General features: G+C 48.0%; 1 protein-coding gene across 1 annotated transcript in view; it reads right to left on the bottom strand.

The window, feature by feature from the left end:
- Positions 1-2,589: 2,589 nt before the first annotated feature.
- LOC146758292 (myosin-binding protein C, cardiac-type-like) overlaps positions 2,590-24,327 on the bottom strand; it is a 62,326-nt gene continuing 40,588 nt past the window's right edge. Inside the window, exon 3 of the mRNA XM_085517305.1 lies at positions 2,590-2,690. Within this exon, the coding sequence (XP_085373431.1) occupies positions 2,590-2,690 (101 nt within the window). The remainder of the gene's footprint in view (positions 2,691-24,327) is intronic.

Here is a 24,327-nt window from a genome sequence, read left to right as displayed (position 1 = left end):
AAGATGGCTGGTCGCTCTTAAAGAAGGAAGTCTTAAAGACTCAGGAGCAGGCAGTCCCCCTGAGCCCCAAAATGAGCCAGTGAGGAAGAAGACTGGCGTGGATGAATAGGGAACTGTTCTTAAGGTTGCGGGAGAAAAAGAGAATCTACTGCTTGTGGAAGGAGGGAAGAGCAACTCAGAATGACTACAAAGAGGCTGTTAAGATGTGTAGAGGGAAAATCAGAGAGGCAAAAGCCCAGCTTGAATCTAAGCTGACTGCTGGGGTAAAAACAAACAAGAAACTCTTTTACAAATACATCAACTGTAAGAGGAGGACAAAGGGGAATCTCCATTCTTTACTGGACGAAGCTGGGAATGTGATTACAGACGATAAGGAAAAGGCAGATGTTCTGAATGCCTTCTTTACGTCTGTCTTTAAAAGTCACAGAATCACAGAATCACAGAATTACCCGGGTTGGAAGGGACCTCAAGGATCATGTAGTTCCAACCCCCCTGCCTAGCAGGGCCACCAAACATACACATTTACTAGATCAGGTTGCCCAGGGCCCTGTCCAACCTGGTCTTGAACACCTCCAAGGACGGGGCATCCACAACCTCACTGGGCAGCCTGTTCCAGGACCTAACCACCCTTCTAGTAAAGAACTTTCCCCTAACATCCAACCTAAATCTTCCCTCTTTCAACTTAAAACCATTTCCCCTAGTCCTGCTATTATCAGCCCTTTCGAAGAGTTTACTCCCCTCCTGGGAGTAAGTTCCCTTCAGGTACTGAAAGGCTGCAATGAGGTCACCCCGCAACCTTCTCTTCTCCAGGCTGAACAAACCCAACTCCCTCAGCCTGTCCTCATAGGGGAGGTGCTCCAGCCCCTTGATCATCTTTGTGGCCCTCCTCTGGACCCTTTCCAAAATCTCCATATCTTTTTTGTACTGAGGGCTCCACACCTGGACACAGTACTCCAGATGGGGCCTCACAAGAGCAGAGTAGAGAGGGACGATCACCTCCCTATCCCTGCTGACCACCCCTCTCCTGATGGAGCCCAGGATCCCATTTGCTTTCCGGGCTGCCAGAGCGCCCTGCTGGCTCATGTTAAGTTTCTCATCTATCAGGACCCCCAGGTCCTTCTCTGCCAAGCTGCTCTCAAGGACAACTCCTCCCAGCCTGTACAGGTGCCTGGGGTTCTTCTGGCCCAAGTGCAAAACCTTGCACTTTTCCGTGTTGAACCTCATTAGGTTCACCCGAGCCCAGCTTTCCAGCCTGTCAAGGTCCCTCTGAATGGCATCTGTTCCCTCCACCGTATCGACTGCACCACTCAGCTTGGTGTCATCAGCAAACTTGCTGAGGGTGCACTCCATTCCCTCATCTATGTCATTAATAAAGATGTTAAAGAGCACCGGTCCCAAGACAGACCCTTGAGAGACACCGCTCGTTACCGGCCTCCACCTGGACATAGAGCCATTGACCACCACCCTCTGTCTGCGGCCTTTCAACCAATTGCTTATCCATCTAGTTGTCCACCCATCAAATCCACCTCCCTCCAATTTGGAGATGAGGATGTTATGGGGGACTATGTCAGAGGCCTTGCTCATGTCCAGGTAAATGACATCGGTCGCCTTCCCTTCATCCACCAACGCCGTCACTCCATCATAGAAGGCCACAAGATTAGTTAAGCATGACCTTCCCCCGGTGAAGCCATGCTGGCTGTCTCGGATCACATGCTTGTTCTTTATGCGATCAAGCATGTTGTCTAGGAGGATCTGTTCCATAATCTTCCCAGGCACAGAGGTGAGACTCACCGGCCTGTAGTTACCCGGGTCGTCCCTGCTCCCCTTCTTGTAAATGGGAGTGACGTGACCCTTCCTCCAATCATCCGGGACCTCACCTGACAGCCACGACTTCTCAAATATGATGGAGAGCGGCTCAGCAACCACCTCAGCCAGCTCCTTCAGGACCCTGGGATGCACGCCATCTGGCCCCATAGACTTATACTCATTCAGTCTAAGGAGGCACTCTCGGACTTGCTCTACCCTTACAGTGGGGAGGGATTTACCTCCTTGGTCCCCACATGGAGGTATGGGGGTGCAAGACTTAGGGACGTGAAAAAGACTAGAATCCTGGCCACCAGTGAAGACCGAGGTGAAGAACTCATTCAGCACCTCAGCTTTCTCTTCATCTGTTGAAGCCATTTCTCCTTTTAAATTTACCAGAGTAGGTACGCCCATTTTGGCCTGTCTCTTCTGGCCAATGTACCGTAGAAGGTTTTCTTATTGTTTTTCACATCCCTCGCCAAGTTGTCTCGGTCATCCCCAGGGCTCCCCACGCTCTGACCTGGTAGTCTCGGCTGGGGAGCAGACTGAACCCCCTGTGATTCTTGAAGAAGTGGTCAGGGAATTACTACTCCAGCTGGACTGCCACAAGTCCATGGTTCCGGATGAGATTCACCCAAGAGTGCTAAAGGAGCTGACGGAGGTGATCGCTGAGCCGCTTTCCATTATCTTTCAGCACTCCCTGTTAATGGGTGAGGTCCCAGAAGACTGGAGGCTTGCCAATGTGACTCCCATTTACAAGAAAGGTTGTAAGGAGGATCCGGGGAACTACAGGCCTGTCAGCCTGACCTCGATGCCAGGGAAGGTAATGGAACGGATAGTCTTTGGGGAGATCATGTGACAGGTGTGGGAAGACCAGGAGATCCGACCTAGCCAGCATGGGATTGTGAAGGGCAGGTCCTGCTTGACCAATCTGATCTCCTTCTATGATCCCATGATCCGTCTAATAGATGAAGGAAAGGCTGTTGATGTGCTCTACTTAGACCTCAGCAAAGCCTTTGACACTGTCTCCCATGCTGTTCTCCTACAAAAGCTGGCAGCCCGTGGCTTGGATGAGTACACTCTCGGCTGGGTAAGGAGCTGGCTGGAGGGCCGGGCCCAGAGAGTGGTGGTGAATGGAGTTAAATCCAGTTGGAGACCAGTCATGAGTGGTGTTCCCCAGGGGTCGGTGCTGGGACCTGTCCTCTTCAACATCTTTATTGATGACTTGGATGGGGGCATTGAGTGCACCCTCAGTAAGTTCACAGATGACACCAAATTAGCAGGGAGTGTCGATCTGCCTGAGGGTAGAGAGGCCCTGCAGAAGGATCTGGATAGGCTGGAGAGCTGGGCCAAAGCCAACGGGATGAGGTTCAACAAGACCAAATGCCGGGTTCTGCACTTTGGCCACAACAACCCCATTCAGCGCTATAGGCTTGGGGTGGAGTGACTGGAGGACTTTGTTGAGGAAACAGACCTGGGGTTACTGATGGATGCTCGGCTGAACGTGAGCCGACAGTGTGCCCGGGTGCCCAAGAAGGCCAACGGCATCCTGGCTTGCATCAAAAACAGTGTTACTAGCAGCAATAGGGAGGTAATTGTCCCCCTGTACTCGGCATTGGTGTGGCTGCACCTTGAGTACTCTGTTCAGTTTTGGGCCCCTCACTGCAAGAAAGACATTGCGGCCCTGGAACGTGTTCAGAGGAGGGCTACAAAGCTGGTGAGGGATCTGGAGCACAGGCCTTACGAGGAGCGGCTGAGGGAGCTAGTATTGTTCAGCCTGGAGAAGAGGAGGCTCAGGGGAGACCTTATAGCTCTCTATAACTTCCTGAAGGGGGGTTGTAGTGAGCTGGGGGTTGGCCTCTTCTCTCGTGTAATCAGTGATAGAACTAGAGGGAATGGTTTTAAGCTGCGTCAGGGGAGATTCAGGCTGGACATTAGGAAGTATTACTTTTTGGAAAGAGTAGTCAGGCATTGGAATGCACTGCCCAGGGAGGTGGTGGAGTCACCGACCATGGGAGTGTTCAAGAAATGCTTGGATGTGGCACTGAGGAATATGATTTAGCCAGGAAGTATTGGTAATGGTTGAACTAGATGATCTTCTAGGTCTTTTCCAACCTTGATAATTCTGTGATTCTGTGATTCTGTGATTCAGATCTCTCAGATCCAGTGCCCTCCTGTGCACACTCTCCCATAGTTTGATGTTTTCTATGTTCCGCTTTGCCCAGAAATGCACCCAGTGCTCCATGTGAAGCTGCAGCAGCGCAGAGCAGAGAGGGACAATCCTTTCCCTTACCCAGCTTGCAAGAAATTGCTTTATGCACTCCAGGGTACCGTTGGCTTTCCTGGCTGCCTGGGCACACTGCTGACTCACTTCCAATTTGATGTTGAGCAGGACCCCCAATCCTTCTCATTCAGACTTCTCTCCAGTGTCCCATATCCAGTCAGTGTTTATGTCCAGTGTTACCATACCCAGGTGTACAATCAGGCACTTGCTCTTGTTATGCTTTATGCACTTGGTGCTTAGTACCAACTGGTACCCACTTCTCTGACTTGTCAACATCTCTTTGCAAGTTTTGTCCCCACTCAGTGGAGGTAACAGCACATCCTCATCTGGGCTCATCAGCAAACTTGCTGAGAACATCTTCTAGTCCTGCATGCAAGTCATCCACAAAAACATGGAAGAGAAGTGGCCCTATAATGGAGCCCTGGGGAACCCTGATAGTGACCATCTACCAGGCTGATGGAACCCATTGACTATAATTCTTTGAGCCTGACCTATTGGCCAACTGCTCACCCACCACGTTTTGTTTCTGTCTAGCCGTATGAAGGACATTCTGCCCATAAGGTTGTTGTGAGACACAGTATCAAAAGCTCTACTGTAATCCTCAAGGATAACATCATCTGGCTTCCCTTGTAGAACTAAATGGACAACTGTGTCATAAAGGGACCTGAAGTTAAACAGGACCTTCCCCTCAGGAACTTGCTTTGGCTGCAACCAATGACAGAATTGTCCTTCAGCTGTTTGTCCATAACTCCCACCATCACTTTCTCCATAATTTTACCAGGTGCTGGAGTGAGACTGACAGGTCCATAATTGCCCCTGTCATCTTTCTTGCTCTTCCTTACAATGAGACAACAATTGCCAGATTCCCATCAGCTGGTATGACCCTAGACTTATTTAGATGCCATTGAAATGAGAGCCCAGAGAATACTAAGGTGTCATCATTGCAAGAACATAGATGTGCCATAGCTTTGCAGTGTATTGAACTCTGGAGTATGCCACAGATGGAGCATAGAGAAAGACTGGCCTCTTCTGTTGGCAAGCAGAATAACACTGCATGATACATGGGGACTGTGTCTCTGCTCTGCTATGCTCTGCTCGCAGGGGAAAGGTGCAGGGGGTTGCTCTCATGTCAGTGCTCATATCTGAGGTGTGGAGTCAAAGGGGAGAGACCAGGCTCTTTTCAGCAGTGTGTGGAGACAAGACAAGGGGAAATGGTCAGAAAGTTGAGCATAGGAAGTTCTGCACAAATGTGTGCAAGAACATCTTTACAGTGAGGGTGACAGAGCCCTGGAACAGGCTGCCCAAGGGGTTGGGGAGTCTCCTTCTCTGGAGATATTCAAGACCAGCCTGGATGCCCACCTGTGTGCCTACCTGGTGTTCCCCAGGGGTCTGTGCTGGGGCCTGTCCTCTTCAGTATCTTTATTGATGACCTGGATGAGGGCACTGAGTGCATCCTATGTAGGTTTGCAAACTACACCAAATTGGCTGGGAGTGTGGATGTGCCTGAAGTTAGCAAGGCCCCACTGAGGGATCTGGACAGGCTGGAGAGCTGGGCTGAAGCCAGTGGAATGAGCTTCACCAAGACCATCATCCTGAACTTTGGGACCTGGCATGGACTGCCAAGGGTGGGGGTGGATTCACCGACCCTGGAGGTGTTCCAGGAATCACTGTACGTTGTGTTGAGGGCCGTGGATTTGTGGGAGCTATTGGTGATAGGTGAACAGCTGGACTGGATGATCTTTTAGGTCTTTTCCAACCTTGGTGATTCTATGATTCTGTGATATCCTGTCCTTGTATGACTGCCCTCTTTGAGCAAACACTCTCTGGGAGGACTCAGCACATGTCTGGAATTAGTCATTGACCACTAGAAATCTGGTGTTTAATTCAACAGATTTTAATGTACTGTCATGATGTTGTTGTCTTTCAGGAGCTGTTGGCCGTGAGGACCCCGGGACACCATAGGGGAGATGAGTGGGAAGGATAAAAAATGACATCATCTGTTACTGATCTGGGCTGGGCTTCTGGGACACAGGGAGCTCATAAAAGTGGAAAGTATTGTAGTTGTAGTGCTCAGCTGTGCCCAGGAGCAGCTCTTGTGCACAGCACAGCAGGGCTGGGGCTTGAGGAACAGTTCACAAGAGGATAGAAGAGAAGGGAGAGAGAGCTTACTGTGTTTGTACAGTGTGAGCCTGCTGTGAGCTGACTGCAGGAGCATTGATAACAGATCAGCAGAATGGTAAGTGTCATGCAGTAGGCAATGCAACTGCTTTTCCTAGAGGGATCACCAAATTTGGGACATCCCATAGCAGATCTGGCTGCAAGCACCACATGTTTCTTTAATATGTTAAAAGCCTTCTGCTCCACCTGAGGGCTTCTGTACTGCAAGGTCTGAGCACAGCCCTGAGGGCTGCGTGTCCCAGCATGGCTGCAGGCTGTGTTGCTGGGGTTGAAGGCAGGTGCCCAGGGCTGTCCTGCAGAGCAGGGTCCCTGCTGTGCCCCAGGGGCTGTGTGCCGGGTATGGGACTCTGCCGCCTGCCAGGCTCAGCACTCAGCCTGCCCGGGGAGCTGCCCAGGGAGCTGTGGGGAGACGTGTGGGGGGAAGGAGCCCCCTGGCAGGGCTTGTGCTGCTACAGCTGCTGCCTGGGGCAGGGGATCACAGCTCCACTGCACAACTGAATGTTTCTGAGGTTGCTTTGCCAGAGGAGAGCCAAGGGAGGGGGTGTCCATTTCCTGTTCTGGGGGAACACAGAAAGGATTGGAGGCAGAAATGTAAAAGGGGCTGTCACAGCTCTGATAATTTTTCTTCAATCAATTGCTTGTTTTGAGAACAGTCACACATGATGTGCTCTCATTCTCCTGTTTCCTGAAGGATTGAACCAATTGAAAACATCCTCATTTTCAGTAGACATGAATAATTCACATAACCTGCAAAAAGGCAGTTTTTTAGAATTCACACTGAATGGCACAGAGATCTAAGAGCAGTTGGGTTAAAGATATGAGACATGAAACACATGAAAATATCCAGGGAGGAGGAATAAGAAAATAAGTGGAATGTTACAGCTCCATATGCTGCTCCTACTTAAGGAATGATGAACTACATGAAATTAAATGCAAGTAATGTTGCTAAATGTACACTGTTGTAGGAGAATGAAAACATTTTATATTATAGCAGGAGGAGTGTCTCTGAGAATGGTCTGGACTTGTCATTATCTTCTGCATTCTGAACAGGACTCCAAGCCCAGGAACAACAGCAGATGCCCAACAGCAGCTCCATCAGCGAGTTCCTCCTGCTGCCATTGGCAGACACGCGGCAGCTGCAGCTCCTGCACTTCTGGCTTTTCCTGGGCATCTACCTGGCTGCCCTCCTGGGCAACGGCCTCATCAGCACAGCCGTAGCCTGCGACCGCCACCTGCACACCCCCATGTACTTCTTCCTCCTCAACCTGGCCCTTCTCGACCTGGGCAGCATCTCCACCACTCTCCCCAAAGCCATGGCCAACGCCCTCTGGGACACCAGGGCCATCTCCTATGCAGGATGTGGTGCACAGATCTTTTTCTTTCTCCTCTTCATGTCAGCAGAGTTGTCCCTTCTCACTATCATGTCCTATGACCGCTACGTTGCCATCTGCAAGCCCCTGCACTACGGGACCTTGATGGACAGCAGAGCTTGTGCCACCATGGCAGCAGCTGCCTGGGGCACTGGGGTTCTCTATTCCCTGCTGCACACTGCCAGTACGTTTTCACTGCCTCTCTGCCAAGGGAATGTTGTCAACCAGTTTTTCTGTGAAATCCCCCAGATCCTCAAGCTCTCCTGCTCAGAATCAAATCTCAGGGAAGTTGTGCTTCTATTTTTTAGTGCCAGTTTAGCCTTTGGGTGTTTTGTTTTCATATTGGTGTCCTATGTGCAGATCTTCATGGCTGTGCTGAGGATGCCCTCTGAGCAGGGACGGCATAAAGCCTTCTCCATGTGCCTCCCTCACCTGGCCGTGGTCTCCCTGTTTCTCAGCACTGGCCTTTTTGCCTACCTGAAGCCCCCGTCCATTTCCTCCCCACTCCTAGATCTGACAGTGGCACTTCTGTACGCAGTGGTTCCTCCAACACTGAACCCTATTATCTACAGCATGAGGAACAGGGAGATCAAGCACGCTCTGAGGAAGGTGTTGCAATAAGCACTATTCCAGCTTCCATAAAATGCACAACTTCCTCATACGATTCCCAGTGATGGTTCTTTATGTTTTATGCATCTTTGATTGTTTGATTATGTGAGATATAGCAATGTGCAAAAAAAAAAAAAAATGTTAGTGAACTTATAAATAAAAATTTATTTCACTTCTGTCCTACTTAATTTGAATTTTTTTCACTCCAAGAGCTCATGTAAACATATAACCAGATTCCCCGAATACGTTATATGATACCTAAAAAGCTTTCAAAATTGACGTTTACTTAGCTTTTCTTTCTTCCTACTTTGTCTGGATTTGGGGAGGTACAGCTGCAGACATCAGCTCAACGTGCTCTTTTCATTTCTGATCTCTTTACACTGCCATAGTGCTCTCAGGCCCTCTCATTTGTGCACTTCTGAAGGTCTTGTGTGTCTCACAACAGTCCTGTTGCCTCTACAGCAGCAATCCAGGGCTGCAGTCAGTGGCCGGCAATACGAACGGCTGTGTCAGAGCTGGTCTCCTTGCTGGCACTGCCATAACAAGAGGGCCCCTTTAGTGCAGGACCAGAGAACTAAAGGGAGGCCTCCTCCAAAGCTGGTGCAAGGAATATACCTCAGGAGCTGCTCCCTGAGAAAACCTCGAGATCTTCTGGTGCTCTTCACTGTGTGACCAGATCAGATTAAATAGTCCCAAGGAGATCCGTAAGCGTCTTGGGGCAGTGCTGTGGTTTAAGGTTTATGGGTTGAGACAAAGAGAAAAAGAAAAGGATAATAATTATGACAAATGTATTTATACATATATAATATATTTAGTGTATTTTCACACATATACAACATATGCAGTTGCAAACATATATGAACTAATCCCTATGCGCATCTGTTTGCAAGTCCAGGATTAGTTGCAGGGGTTTTAACAGCCACAGGGTTCACTGTAGGAGCTGAAGTGGCTGTTGGGCAGTTGCAGGAGTTGAAGTGACCTCAGAGTTCATTGCCAGAGCTGAAACCACCACAGAACCTGTGACTATGTTGGAGCAGCCACTGGGCTCATTGGAGGGGTTGTAGCCACCGCAGGGCTGAACCTCCTGGCACAGTGCACCTCCCTTGGGAGGAATTTGTAGGATTTTCTTATTAAAATACTTGGAACAGCTACAGGATCCGTAGCACGAGTAACTGCAGAGCTCATTATGAGGGATGGAGTGACAGCGGGATCTGTCCCAGAGCTTGGAGCAACTGCAGGACGTGTAGCAAAACCTTGGAGCTGCTGCAGGGTCTGTGCCAGGAGTTGCAGAGGTTGCAGCATTGTCAGCAGATCCAGCTCTCTGGATCTGGCACACTGCAGTCATACCAGTGCCACAGCAGACCTGCACCCAATATTCTACCAGTTTCTCAGGATCCTGCAGTTGTTCGGAGATGAAGTTCCAAAGCCCTGGGGGTGCCCACCGCTCCAGGCAGCTGCCCAGACCGTCCCACACCCTCTGCCATGCAGAGCCTTCTCACCTTGGGGCAGATCTCTCACTGATATTCCTGAATAATTGTTTAACCTCAATCATAGATTCATAGAATCACCAAGGTTGGAAAAGGCCTAAAAGATCATCCAGTCCAACCGTTCACCTATTACCTATAGCTCCCACTAAACCATGTCCCTCAACACAATATCCAGTACACCCCCAGACTCACAGAGGCGACAATGTAAATTGTGTAATTCCTAATCATATGGACAATATTACTTCCAAAACCCAAAGATGACCGCAGAGCTGAATGTGCACAAAAATTCACTTTGTCAGCTGCCAATTTTATCATGGTACAAACTGAGGTCAAACAGCATAGCAAAATAAATACCCTAATCCAGCATCCAAGCACCAAGTAAGGAGCTGTGCAGTGAAGCTTCATGAGAAGACTAAACAAGCTCCATACATAGGGAGCACATCCACACATATCAGCACCATGGCCTGCACTTCTCCAGCTCCCACAAAGCCCTGAGTTATCTCGCTCTGGACAGATGTTTACAGCTGCTGCTAAGCAGTGTTGTACGGAGCCAAGGCCATGGTCAGTGGAGGGCACATGGAGCTGGGAGGGAACAGAGTGAGGACAGCTGACTGAAAGTGGCCAAAGGGACGTTCTCTATCAGCTGACAGCAAGCAGAAATTGTATTGAAAGGGGTGGGAGTTCATCTCAGTCTCTTCACTGCCCAGGGTCCAGCTGAGCATCAGTCTGGTGGTGCTGAGCAAGTGCTTGTGCATAAGTTGTTACATACAATTCCATATCAACGGATATATAGTGATAACTATTACTCCTCTCCTTTTATCTCTCTTAGGAAACTGTTTTGTTACAACCCAGAAGTTGTACTCTTTTTCCCAGTTCTCATCCCCATCCCACTGGGAATTGGGCAGTGAACAAAGCACTGTGTGCTGCTGAGCCACATGTTGGGTTCAACAACCACTGTCATTTTGGTGCCTGATGTGAGGCTCCAAGGGTTGTGATAACAGCACATCTGTCCAGAGTGGACAGGGCTTTGTGGGAGTTGGAGATGTGCAGGCCATGGTGCTGATAGTTTCCCTATTTGTGAAGCTTGCTGAGTCTTCTCATGAAGCTGCATTTCACAGCTCCTTGCTTGCTGCTTGTTTTCCCTGTTGCATTATTTGTCAACTCTGGATGCTGGATTAGGGTATTTATTTTGCTATGCTGTTTGACCTTGGTTTGTACCACGATAAAATTGGCAAAGTGAAGTTTTGTGCACATTCAGCTCTTTGGACATCTTTGGGTTTTGGAAGTAATATTGTTGGTATGATTAGGAATTACACATTTTACACTGTCGTCTCTGGGAGCCCAGAGGTATTCAAGGAGAGACTGGATATTGTGTTGAAGGACATGGTTAAGTGGGAGCTATTGGTAATAGGTGAACGGTTGGATTGGATGATCTTTCAGGCCTTTTCCAGCCTTGGTGATTCTATGATTCTAGGATTGAGGTTAAACAATTATTCAGGAATATCACTGAGAGATCTGCCCCAAGGTGAGAAGGCTCTGCATGGCAGGGGGTGTGGGATGGTCTGGGCAGCTGCCTGGAGTGGTGGGCACCCCCAGGGATTTGGAACTTCATCTCCGAACAACTGCAGGATACTGAGAAACTGGTAGAATATTGGAGACAGGTCTGCTGTGGCACTGGTAATCCTAAACAGGCACAAATGACTGCAGTGTGCCAGGGCCTGGCCCACACCTACTGAGCTGTGTTCAACACTATTCAGCATCTTCAAGGGGAAGAGAGCTGGATCTGCTGACATTGCTGCAGCCTCTGCAACTCCTGGCACAGTCCCTGCAATAGCTCCAAGTTTTTGCTACACATCCTGCAGTTGCTCCAAGCTCTGGACAGATCCCACTGTCACTCCACCCCTCATAAGGAGCTCTGCGGTCACTTATGCTACAGGTCCTGTAGCTGTTCCAAGTATTGAGATAAGAAAATTAAGCAAACCCCTGAGTGCTGCTGTAGAGACGATGGGACTGCTGTGAGACACACAAGACCTTCAGGCCTGTAGAAATGAGAGGACTCAAATCCTCTGTGCACTGTGGCAGTGCAAAGAGAGGAGGAATGAAAAGAACTAGTTGTGCTTCTATCTGTGGCTGTACCTTCCCCAAATCCAGACAAAGTTGGATAAGAGAAGAGCAAAGGAAAAGCGTATTTTGAATGCTATTTATTTATCTCTTAACCTATTCGGGGAATCTGGTTCCATGTTTACATGAGCTCTTGGAGTGAGAAAACAGAAAGTAGGTGTGAAAGAAGTGAAATAAATTTTAATTCATAAGTTCAATAACATTTTTTTGCACATTACTATATCACACACAATCAAACAATCAAAGATGCATAAAACATAAAGAACCATCACTGGGAATCCTGTGAGGAAGATGTGCACTTTATGGAAGGTAGACTAGTGTGTAATGCAATACCTTCATGAGAGCATGCTTGATCTCCCTGTTCCTTATGCTGTAGATAATAGGGTTCAGTGTTGGAGGAACCACTGAGTGCAGAAGTGCCACTGTAATATCCAGGAGTGGGGAAGAAATGGAGGGAGGCTTCAGGTAGGCAAAAAAGCCAGTGCTGAGAAACAGGGAGACCACGGCCAGGTGAGGGAGGCACGTGAAGAAGGCTTTGTGGTGTCCCTGCTCAGAGGGCATCCTCAGCACAGCAAAGAAGATCTGCACATAGGACACCACTATGAAAACAAAGCACCCAAGCTCCAAAGGCACACAAAATATAATAAGCCCAACTTCCCTGAGGTTTGATTCTGAGCAGGAGAGCTTGAGGATCTGGGGGATTTCACAGAAAAACTGGCTGACAACATTGCCTTGGCAGAGAGGCAGTGAAAACGTGCTGGCAGTGTGCAGCAGGGAATAGAGAATCCCAGTGCCCCCCCAGGCAGCTGCTGCCATGGTGGCACAAGCTCTGCTGTCCATCAAGGTCCCGTAGTGCAGGGGCTTGCAGATGGCAACGTAGCGGTCATAGGACATGATGGTGAGAAGGGACAACTCTGCTGAGAGGAAGAAGAGAAAGAAAAAGAGCTGTGCAGCACATCCTGCGTAGGAGATGGCCCTGGTGTCCCAGAGGGCGTTGGCCATGGCTTTGGGGAGAGTGGTGGAGATGCTGCCCAGGTCAAGGAGGGCCAGGTTGAGGAGGAAGAAGTACATGGGGGTGTGCAGGTGGCGGTCGCAGGCTACGGCTGTGCTGATGAGGCCGTTGCCCAGGAGGGCAGCCAGGTAGATGCCCAGGAAGAGCCAGAAGTGCAGGAGCTGCAGCTGCCGCGTGTCTGCCAACGGCAGATGGAGGAACTCGCTGATGGAGCTGCTGTTGGGCATCTGCTGTTTTGCTTGGAGTCCTGTTCAGAGTGCAGAAGATAATGACAAGTCCAGACCATTCTCAGACACACTCCTCCTGCTATACTATGAAATGTTTTCATTCTCCTACAACAGTGTACATTTAGCACCATTACTTGCATTTAATTTCATGTATTTCAGCATTCCTTAAGCAGAAGCAGCATATGGAGCTCTAACCTTCCTCTTATTTTCTTATCACTTCTCCCTGGATATTTTCATCTGTTTCATGTTTCATATCTTTACCCCAAGTGCTCTTAGAGCCCTTTACCCCAGCTTCTGTGGCATTCAGTTTCAGTTAGAAAATGCTGCCTGTTTGTAGGATAAGTGAATTATTCATGCCTACAGAAAATGATCATAATTCCATTCTTCGAGAAAGGGGAGACAGAAAGCACATCATGTGTGACTGTTCACAAAACAAGCAATTGATTGACGAAAAATTCTCAGAACTGTTATTGCCCCTTTTAGATTTCTGACTCCAAACCTCTTTGCCTCAGAACAGGAAGTGGAAACCCCCTGCCTTGGCTCTCCTCTTGCAAAGCAACCTCAGAAACATTCAGTTGTGCAGTGGAGCTGTGATCCCCTGCCCCAGGCAGCAGCTGTGGCAGCACAAGCCCTGCCGGGGGGCTCCTTCCCCCCACACGTCTCTCCACAGCGCCCTGGGCAGCTCCCCGGGCAGGCTGAGTGCTGAGCCTGGCAGGCGGCAGAGTCCCATACCCGGCACACAGCCCCTGGGGCACAGCAGGGACCCTGCTCTGCAGGACAGCCCTGGGCACCCGTCTCAGCTGGAGCAGAAAGCTTTTTCCACAGTAAAGAAACATGCAGTGCCTGCAGTCAGATCTCCTATGGGATGTCCCAGTTATAGTTATCCCTTAATTAAAAGCAGCTCATGGTCAGCTGTGAGACTTACCTTGTCATGGTCTGTGAGCAATGCTCCTGCAGTGAGCTCACAGCCCACTCACACTGCACACTTCCTGTAAGTTCTCTTCAATTTCTCTCCTCTCCTTCTGTCACCTGCAGGCTGTGCTGTGCACAAGAGCTGCTCTTGGGCACAGCTTTCTCTCTGCAGCCCTGCACACTTTTAGAGCTCCCTGTGTCCCAGGAGCCTGGCCCAGCTCAGCAACAGATGATGTCATTTTTATCCTTCCCACTCGTGTCTCCTGACACATCCCTGGGTCTTCATGGCCAACAGCTCCTGAAAGACAACAGCATCATGACTGTGCTTTGAAATCCGCTCAATTAACCATCACATGTCCAGTGGTCAGTGACTGATTGGAGACATATGGGGAGTGCTCCCAGAGATCGTTTGATGAAACAATAAGGGCAACCAGACAAGGAAGGCGAGGTTTGGACTTTCCCTGTGCAGGGCAGTGATCCAGCTGAGGCAGCGCAGGAGTCTCATCCCTTGACAGAAATCCTGGAGCTGAAATGGGATTCGGCTCCCCACAGAACCACAGGAGCTGGGATTTCTCTGGTTCAGTTCAGAAGTGCACAAGGAGTTGCCTGCATGTGAGCTCCTGCTCTGAGTCCTCGGACCTTCAGCTGGGAGGCAGCAGCTCACACACAGACACTGGGTGATGCCCAAGGTGCCTGGGCTGTTCCTGATGTGTGCCAGTGCTTGTAAACCGTGTGGGAAGTCCCTGAGATAGACAGCTCCTTCCTGGGCATCAGCTGAGGACCAGAGAGGGGATAGCACCGGCTGTCTGGTGAATTCACACGCAGCTACAAGAGCAGTACAGGGCCTTCAGCAAAGCCATGCCTATGGTGTGTCCATGCTGATACGTCAGCTCCAAGACCCACGATCGGTCTAATGTCTGTGTGCCACCTTCTGTACACTGATACCATAGATGAGCTATCCAGTCAGGCTATGTCCAGTGATGCTTTTCAATTAGGATGTTTACTTCTGTGGTTTTGCACTAATGCAAACACCAACAAACAGTAAGCTAGAAATCTTGGTAGAGCTGCTGGTTTGAGCTCCTGTTTGGACCATGGGGACACAGTTTAATGGCTTCCACAACTGCACTGTAGCACAAGGGGGATACCGAGTCTTTAGGATGGGTGGGCGAGGAGATAAAGAAGGGTGACTGCCCTCTGTGAGAGTGCACTGAGCTCTGCCTGGGGATGGAAGAGCAGACAGGTCAGAGCTTATGGAAATGGCCAACAGAGGAGACCATCAGTGTCTTTTCCTGTCTTCCTGATCAGGGAGAGTAAATGGAAGGTGCCCTCTGCAGACAGATGGGAATCTGATGTTGTCTGTCCCTTGTCCCATTTGGTGGCCTTTGTCACTCAATTATCTGCGGCAGGAACAGCACAGCAGGGCATGTGGCATCCAGCAGATCCATGGAGAGCACAGATGGCAGCTTCTTGACCAAGTCATGGAGGAACCAAAGAGGAGAGGTGCTCTGCTGGATCTCATACTTTCTGTCATGGAAGGACTTGGGGGAATTGTGAAGGTCAAAGGGGCATCAGGCCATGTGCAAGATGCAAATGTATCTCTTTTTATTTATTTATTTATTTTGAGGCTGTAAGCTTAATAGTTGATCATAAATGTCAATAAAACTGAAACAAATAATTGAAGACAAAGATGGAAATCAATGAAAATGTGTTAACCCTTCTCAACATGAGAAATTCTCATGAGTCTTGTTCCATTTTAAGTTGTATATATGAATCTTTGAGGTGATTTGATGTCTTTTTTTTTTTCTTTCTTTCTTTTTTTTTTTCTTTTCCTGAAACTACAATGTTTTCCAGAACTGTGTTCGCTGAACACAAATGTCTTCAGATTCAGAGACACAGACAGCGGTGCCAGTGCCAATGCCCTGTGACTATAGCCCGGTGCCCAGCACTACTCTTCCCTGCTGCCTATTTGATGTGTCTCATCCTCCAGGTGTTTTCAACTCTCCTAAAGAAATGGCCATGGTTAAGGGCATGTTTTCAGCAGGCCATTTGGGCACACACTACTCCCACTGCCCTCCAGATTTCTCCATCCCTTGCTCTTTGTTCAGTCAGATACCTCCAAATTATCTGTCTGATTTCTGACTTTCAGGGGGATTACTGGAATTTGTTCCATCTCCCCAAAGTCTGATGGAATGTGTTGTCAACTCCTTGACTGTGATTTGATCTATCCCTTCCTATCTATTCTTTTTCTTTTTCTTCTTATACTTTTTCTTTTTCTCAATCACTGTCTCTTTTTTATTAAGGCACGAAGTCTGAAAGATGTTCATTAATGTCAGTAAAAGTGAAAAACAGAGTTGGAGACAAAGATAGAAATCAATGAGAATGTGTTAACCCATCTCAATGTGTGAAATACTCACAAGTCCTGATCAATTTTAAGTTGATACCTCTCAACTACCTGGCTGATCTATCCCAGGAAGATTACTGGAATTTGCTCCATCTCCCAGAGTCTGATGGCCTCTGTTGTCAACTCCTTCACTGTGATTCAATCTATCCTATCCTACCTCAGTATAAATCATTTATTTTAAAAGTAGTCCATATGAAAGACAAACTTCAATAGATGCCGCTTGAACATGGCATGCAGTTGATCACTGTGTTTTACTGTTCATTCAATTGCATCACCTTTCCTTCCATTTGCTGGCCAGATAAAAAAGAGAAATCTTTCCTTTTCCATGTGCAGCTGGTTCTCTGAGGAAAGCCAGTGGGAGTTGGTGCAAAGCAGTTTTAACACAGAGCGGATGAATGCAGAGGAGAAGAGTGATGTGAAGAAAAGTGATGCAAGTCCCATAGGTCCATTGTGAGCAAAAATTGTGTGGGGAGGTTGAGAAGGACCTTTGTCAACACAGTAACAGTACAGAACTCATTGGGACATCCTGGATTGGTATCAGTTGCACAGTGCTGATTTAAACCCAGATATAAATAAAGAGACAATAAATTTATAATGGATTCTTTAATCTCTCTCCAGATATCCCTCCTTTTTGCTGAACAAGTTCTGATAACCTGAAGAAGATAACAAGATGGCATAAAACACAGGAGATTATTTAGGTTATAATGGTCCCAGGGCGCATTTGATGCTGAGTTCATCAGCCTCCAGTGCAGAGAGAAGTTTGCACAAAGTGCTCAACAAGACAAAGTCAGAAGTAACAGTGAAGTTTCTTGGAGTATTAATGGGCCCAGTGAGGGCCATTAACAAGCAAGCTTCCCAAGGGACTTGTTAGAGAAGATAACTGGAAGCCATGACTACAGGCAGGCAAAGGCACTGGCATGCTAAGAAACCTCTCCTTTGCCTTAAAAAGCAGACAGGTCAAGCCCTGATTGCAAGACCAGTGGTAGAGAGGTCCTGTATCTCATGTTGGCTCCGGGCATTTCCTGGGGCAATGGGTTGGAATTTTGTATGATGTTAAATGATAGACATGGGGACAGAAGATCCCAGGCTCTACATGTGGTGCAAGGACGCTGTGAGGTTCATGTCCCATATGAGACCTATGTTTCATTGCAGGATGTGAGAAGGGATGTGAGAAGGGCCAAGTCTGAACAAGCAGTCAATCCCTGTGAAACTCTGAACTTCAGATCTCTCAGTTCCAGTGCCCTCCTTTGCACATTCTCCCAGAGTTTGATGTCCTTTATGTTCTGCGGTGCCCAGAAGTGCACCTAGTGCTGCTAGTGAGACAGTAGCAATGCAGAGCAGAGGGATGATCCTTTCCCTCACCCAGCTGGCAATAAGTTGCTTCATGCACTCCAGGGGACCATTGGCTTTCCTGGCTGCCTTGGCACACTGCTGACTCACATTCAGTGTGATGCTGACCAGCACCCCAACCCTTTCCAGTCAGACTCCTCTCCAGTGTCCCATATCCAGTCAGTGTGTATGTCCAGCATTGCCCCTACCCAGGTGCACAATCAGGCACTTGTTCTTGTTATACGTTATGCACTTCGTGCTTAGTACCAATTGGTACCCAGTTCTCTGACTTCTCCACATCTCTCTGCAAGTCCTCTCCACCCTCAGTGGAGGCAACAGCACCTCCTCATCTGGTCTCATCAGCAAACTTTCTCAGAACGTCTTCTAGTCCTGCATTCAAGTCATCTGCATAAACATGAAAGGAAAGTGGCCCCAAAATGGAACCCTGGGGACCCCGACAGTGACCATCTACCAGCCTGATGGAAAAAACTGACTATAATCCTTTGGGACTGACCTACTGGCCAACTGCTCACCCACCACATTGTGTTTCTGTCTAGCCATATGCAGAACATTCTGTCCAGAAGGTTGTGAGAAACAGTATCAAAATCTCCACTGAAATCCTCAAGGATTACATCAACTGGCTTCCCTTGGTCAACTAAACGGATAACTGTGTCACAAAATGAGCTTAAATTAAACAGGACCTTCGCCTCACAAAATTGTGTTGGCTGCGACCAATGACAGAATTGTCCTTCAGCTGTTTTTCCATAACTCCCACCATCATTTTCTCCATAATTTTACCAGGCTCTGGACTGACAGGTCCATAATTGCCCGTGTCATCTTTCTTGCTCTTCCTTACAACGAGTCAACATTTGCCAGCTTCCTGTCATCTGGTATGACCCTAGACTTCTTTAGATGCAATTGAAATGAGAGCCCAGAGCACACTAAAGTGTCATCATTGAAAGAAAATAGATGTGCCATAGCTTTGCAATGCCTTGAATTCCAGAGTATGCCACAGATGGAGCAGAGGGGAAGATTTGCCTCTTCTGTAGTGAACTCATTCATTTGGTAAGCAGAATAACACTACCTGATACATGGGGACTATGTCTCCGCTCTGTTCTGCTCAGCTCACAGGGCAGCGGTCCGGCAGGGTGTTGCTCTCATGTCAGTGCAGGTAAACTCGCTTTAACCCTTTTTCCTCTGTAAATGCTTCCTCTGTTTCTATGCTCAGATACACTTCCACATTCCCTCAAGTACACTTTCATAAATAATTAACAATTACACTTTCTTATACCATCAAAACAGTTTGTCAAACAGTACAGTTCTTCAGTTCACATAAACTCCCTTAATACAGTCTGTATTCTTCAGTTATAAACACTGTGCCACAGAACCAGCACTGATTGAACCACCTCCCTCACACACTTCCTCGCAAGCAGTACATAGTATTACATAAATGTGTTGACATTCATTGGTCGGGTGGAATGTACACCTCTCCTCAGGACAATCTTACTAATCTACAGAGTACAAACTCCTGTCTTCTTACATACAAGCAGAAAGTACTTATGAGTGGACACACAACACAGTCTTTCACTTTGTCCGTGTCTGGCCATTTCCCTCACAGGAGGAAGGAAACATGGATCGGGACTCGGCACTCACCCTGCAGCTGTTCTGTGTCTCACTCACACCACACTCACTCTGACATTTAGATCAAAAACCATGGTTTATTCATACTACACAATGCTGACAACGTTTTCTAGCTGGAATCTTAATAACACTCATACTCTGGTCGACCAGTTGCAAACGTTAATGTTTTTCCCAGAGTCGGCTTGACACACGGTACCAAACACTTAAAGCAGATGATAATATTGAACATACAACCTATAACCCCCGTGATTACAACTTGGAGAACCCAGGCTACCATTTGACAGGCTATCCACTATATCCCATACCCGTAGGAGAGACCAACCTAGGTCCCTCCTATTGTCACCCACCTGGGAGAGAGTACTTGTTCTTGTTTCCATTCATATGACGTACAGTTCCCTTTCATAGGAACTCACCCAAGGAGTCTTCCTACCCCAGCTGGCAACCAAAGCCATGAGCTCACCTCCCTGGGAGCAGCACGTATGGCTGTAAACTGTGTAGGATGTCTCCTCAAGACATATGGGCTCCACTTACCATACACATACCTGGTCCACCTATGGGTGGTCCTTGTCTGTCCCTGCAGTGATCAGGTGAGGAAGGGAGTCCTTCAGAGAAATCTCAGGGTGCGCCAAAAGTGTCTCCCTCTCAGCTGGTCCTGCAGCGAACAGAGCTGGTCCCACCTGGGCCGCCAAATTGACTACAGGAATTGAACTCTATAACCTCTATAACTGATACAGTCTCCCATGACATCCTTATAACAAAGCTGAGGAAGTATGGGATAGGTGATTGGACAGTGAAGTGGGTCGAGAATTGGCTGACTGGCAGAGTGCAGAGTGTTGTCGTTGGCGGTGCAGTGTCTGGCTGAGGGCCTGTAACGAGCGGCATCCCCCAGGGGTCTGTGCTCAGTCCGGTCTTGTTCAACATCTTCATCAATGACCACCCTCAGCAAGTTTGCTGATGACACGAAGTTGGGAGGATTGGCTGACACACCTGAAGGCTGTGCTGCCATTCAGCGAGACCTGGACAGGCTGGAGAGCCGGGCAGTAAGAAACCGGATGAGGTTTAACAAAAGCAAGTGTAGAGTCTTGCACCTAGGGAGAAATAATTGCATGCACCGGTACAGGCTGGGGGAAGAGCTGCTGGGGAGGAGCTCTGCTGAGAGGGACCTGGGCGTCCTGGTGGACGACAGATTAACCATGAGCCAGCAGTGTGCCCTTGTAGCCAAAAAAGCCAATGGCATCCTGGGGTGCATTAAAAAGAGCGTGTCCAGCAGGTCGAAGGAGGTGATCCTCCCCCTCTACTCTGCCCTGGTAAGGCCTCATCTGGAATATTGTGTCCAGTTCTGGGCTCCCCAGTAAAAAAAAGACAGGGATCTCTTAGAAAGAGTCCAGCAGAGGGCCACTAAGATGGTGAAGGGCCTGGAGCATCTCCCCAATGAGGAGAGACTGAGGGAACTGGGTCTGTTTAGCCTTGAGAAAAGAAGGCTGAGAGGGGACAGGATCCAGGTTCTATAAATATTTGAGGTGTGGGGGGCAAAGTGTTGAGGCCAGACTCTTTTCAGCAGTGTGTGGAGACGGGACAAGGGGAAACAGACAGAAACTGCACCATAGGAAGTTCTGCACTAATGTGTGCAATAACTTCTTTACGGTGAGAGTGACAGAGCACTGGAACAGGCTGCCTAGGGTGGTTGTGGAATCTCCTTCTCTGGAGATATTCAAGACCTGCCTGGATGCTGAGCTGTGCAACGTGGTGTAGGGAACCTGCTTTGGCAGGGGGCTGGACTCAGTGGTCTCTGGAGGTCCCTTCCAACCCCTACAATTCTGTGATTCTGTGAATATCATGGAGTTGTTTGGATGGGGAAAGACTACCCCTTTGAATGACCTTTTGTCAGGGCATGTCCTGGGATTCCTAGGATCCTCAAAATGCAGCACTGCTTCTGTCACTGAAAAATGGGGCCGTGTGTGGGACGGAGGGAGGGTCCATGAGTCCCTGGCCCACCTGACTGAGTATTTCCATGGTCTTAGCAAAGACATACTTACAACTTGAGAATGACAGTTAGCTGTGTTCATGGTGGCATGGCCACTTTTAATGGCCTTGAACTGTCTGAACATAACTGAAGAGGCTCAGGCTGATGCAAATCAGCTATTGAATGATAGTGTTGAAAAACTGGAAAGACAGGTGGCAGTTTTGATGGGGAAAAAACCTAATTCAATCATTCTCCTATGGAAGATCAGGAACATCTCTCTGGAAGACCATGGGGACCCTGTACAAGGGAATCTGTATAAAATGGACTCTGTAAATGAAGGCACTAAAAGTTCAGATTTTGAGGTTCCATTTGGACTAGATCTATTTGAGATCTGACTGATTGTAACCCAAAAATGAAAAAAAAAAAAAAAAAATGCAGGATAGGCTGGTGGGAGTGCCCTGACCAGTATCCAACCCCCCAAACCCTGCTGCCCATAATACAGCAGCTGAACTGATGGATATAGTACAGTGGTTTAGACAGAAACCAAGAGAGCATGCCAGCATAGCTGCTCTGGTTATGGGACATGGAGGCAGAAAGCGCTGTGGTGAATGGACTGGAAATTTCAAAACTGACATCCATTACTACTCACCCTGCCCTCAGGCAAAGACTGTATGCTCTGTCCAACATAATGAGGATAGCCATTTGATCAGTGAATGATTTATGGATGTGTGTCATATAACATGGCCAAATAAGAATGACATACCATTAAATATCAGCCTGTGGTCCTCTATGGAGGACTAACAAAATTATATTAGAGAATTAGGCATGAAAGAGGCAATCTATGAAGATGATTTTGAGAGCCCAGTCAATAAATTTTTCATCAGGAACGAGGGATCTCATCCTACAGCCATCACCTTTACATCAGTATGGGTCTATGTTATCCATACTGAACCCCCCAGTGGCCCTCAGGTGCTGTAATACAACAGGCTGCCCAATTGATGGGGAGACAAGAGTGCCTACGGCCAGATGCAGGCTCTGAATGGTGGTGGAAAGGTCTGAGAAAGGCAGAGAACCATCTGCTGCCATGACTTAGGCGTCCAGCCCCTAAGGTAATCCAGTCTGGACCCATTAGGGTCTTGAGACAACAAATGTTTAAAGACCAGATTAGAGCAGGAGTTCAGTTTAAAAAGATCGATGGACAGCATAATCAGGAAAAAATATCTGTTAAACAGGCCCAAGCACTGAGTATTTATAGTCCAACCTTTTCAGCCAAACTAGATGTGAATGTAACTCAAGAAGGGTCTGGATGGGGGCTCTGGCAGAGCCAGAGTTCTTTGTGAACCCCTATGAGGTTTTGGCCACAGGTTTGGCATGGAGCAGAATAAAGATACATCACAGTTGAAAAGCATTTATTGGCTACCTATTCTACACTACAGGTGGTAGAACCAGTAGCTCAGATTTCAGAGGTTATCGTTAAACAACAAGGCCAGTCCAGGGGTGGGTAAAAGATCTAACACACATCTCTATGATGGGGGTGGCCCAATCACAAGCAGTGGTGCGCTCAGTTGTTCTGCTTGCCTGCTCCTCAAGGAGTTAAGAGAAATCTATGCCTGTTGCGTGTTCGAGTGCATGCGCAATGCCATGTGGAGGGCTTATCACAATAAAGATTGGCGGATTTGCTGCGTAGACCGGTCAGAACTCAGATCTGCGTTGTGCTTCCTGTGGCACCAAACGCCCAACAGTGGCAGTTCCGTGTATTGGCCAGCAGGTGGCAGCAGAGACCACGGAAAGAACGTCTGCGGGACAGACCCTGGGGATCCGTTCTCTTTTGATTATAGGGGAAGAACACAAAGATGAAAGAGGAGGGAAGGGGGAAAAAAAAAAGAAAAAAAGAAAAAAACAAACCACAGCAAACAAATAAAAACTTCTCCAAACGTAGCAAACTTGAATGTCTGTCAATAAATAAATGAGTAATTGAATTGATGTCCGTTTCAGACAGTCCCCTGTAGAATCAGGGTAAGGGTTAGGATTAGAGTTACATTGCAGGTTAATGCTGTTATCTTTACAGCTCCTGTGAGGGTTGGGGTCTGGGTCAGGTGTTTAAAAAATGAAATGAAAAAAGAATTAAAAAAATATATTGAAAGCTTCAGATTTCCTTAATCTTTGTGGGAATCATATAATGTGCAACTCAGATCTACCTCTTCGTACCTCTTTTGTGGTGTAGGGAACCTGCTTTGGCAGGGGGACTGGACTCAGTGGTCTCTGGAGGTCCCTTCCAACCCCTACAATTCTGTGATTCTGTGAATATCATGGAGTTGTTTGGATGGGGAAAGACTACCCCTTTGAATGACCTTTTGCCAGGGCATGTCCTGGGATTCCTAGGATCCTCAAAATGCAGCACTGCTTCTGTCACTGAAAAATGGGGCCGTGTGTGGGACGGAGGGAGGGTCCATGAGTCCCTGGCCCACCTGACTGAGTATTTCCATGGTCTTAGCAAAGACATACTTACAACTTGAGAATGACAGTTAGCTGTGTTCATGGTGGCATGGCCACTTTTAATGGCCTTGAACTGTCTGAACATAACTGAAGAGGCTCAGGCTGATGCAAATCAGCTATTGAATGATAGTGTTGAAAAATTGGAAAGACAGGTGGCAGTTTTGATGGGAAAAAACCTAATTCAATCATTCTCCTATGGAAGATCAGTAACAACTGTCTGGAGGACCATGGGGGCCCTGTACAAGGGAATCTGTATAAAATGGACTCTGTAAATGAAGGCACTAAAAGGTCAGATTTTGAGGTTCCATTTGGACTAGATCTATTTGAGATCTGACTGATTGTAACCCAAAAATGAAAAAAAAAAAAAAAAAAAAAATGCAGGATAGGCTGGTGGGAGTGCCCTGACCAGTGTCCACCCCCCAAACCCTGCTGCCGATAATACAGCAGCTGAACTGATGGATATAGTACAGTGGTTTAGACAGAAACCAAGAGAG

Source organism: Coturnix japonica, chromosome 16 (assembly GCF_054131305.1).
Source record: "Coturnix japonica strain WE chromosome 16, WE-NBRP24, whole genome shotgun sequence".
Lineage (NCBI taxonomy): Eukaryota > Metazoa > Chordata > Aves > Galliformes > Phasianidae > Coturnix > Coturnix japonica.
This window is presented reverse-complemented; position numbering and strand designations above follow the sequence as displayed.